General features: G+C 45.9%; 1 protein-coding gene across 1 annotated transcript in view; it reads left to right on the top strand.

Moving 5' to 3' along the window:
* Positions 1-266, top strand: part of LOC119593722 (transcription elongation factor S-II-like) — a gene marked incomplete in the record, with an annotated part of 13,827 nt that overhangs the window by 11,668 nt on the left and 1,893 nt on the right. Inside the window, 1 exon segment of the mRNA XM_037942695.1 lies at positions 92-238. Coding sequence (XP_037798623.1) covers positions 92-238 — 147 coding nt within the window.

Below are 266 nucleotides of genomic sequence, written 5' to 3'. Positions count from 1 at the left end.
AGGAATAAATTAGAGTGGAATCAGTGAATATATATATTTGTGAACCATTGAATAAAGCAGTGTTAAAATTGCATCACCCCCTTCTGCACAGGAAATGGCGAGCGATGAGATGAAAGCACTTCGAGAGAAATTCACTAAGGAGGCCATTGACGATCACCAGCTGGCAGTGGCCCAAGGCACCAAGACGGACCTGCTGAAATGTGGCAAGTGTGGCCAGAGGGATTGCACCTACAATCAGGTATGTGCAAGCTGGTTTCTAGTGTGTC

The sequence above is a fragment of the Penaeus monodon genome, chromosome 32, assembly GCF_015228065.2.
Source record: "Penaeus monodon isolate SGIC_2016 chromosome 32, NSTDA_Pmon_1, whole genome shotgun sequence".
Classification (NCBI taxonomy): Eukaryota; Metazoa; Arthropoda; class Malacostraca; order Decapoda; family Penaeidae; genus Penaeus; species Penaeus monodon.
The sequence above is the reverse complement of the archived record's forward strand: the minus strand, read 5'-3'. Positions and strand labels throughout refer to the sequence as shown.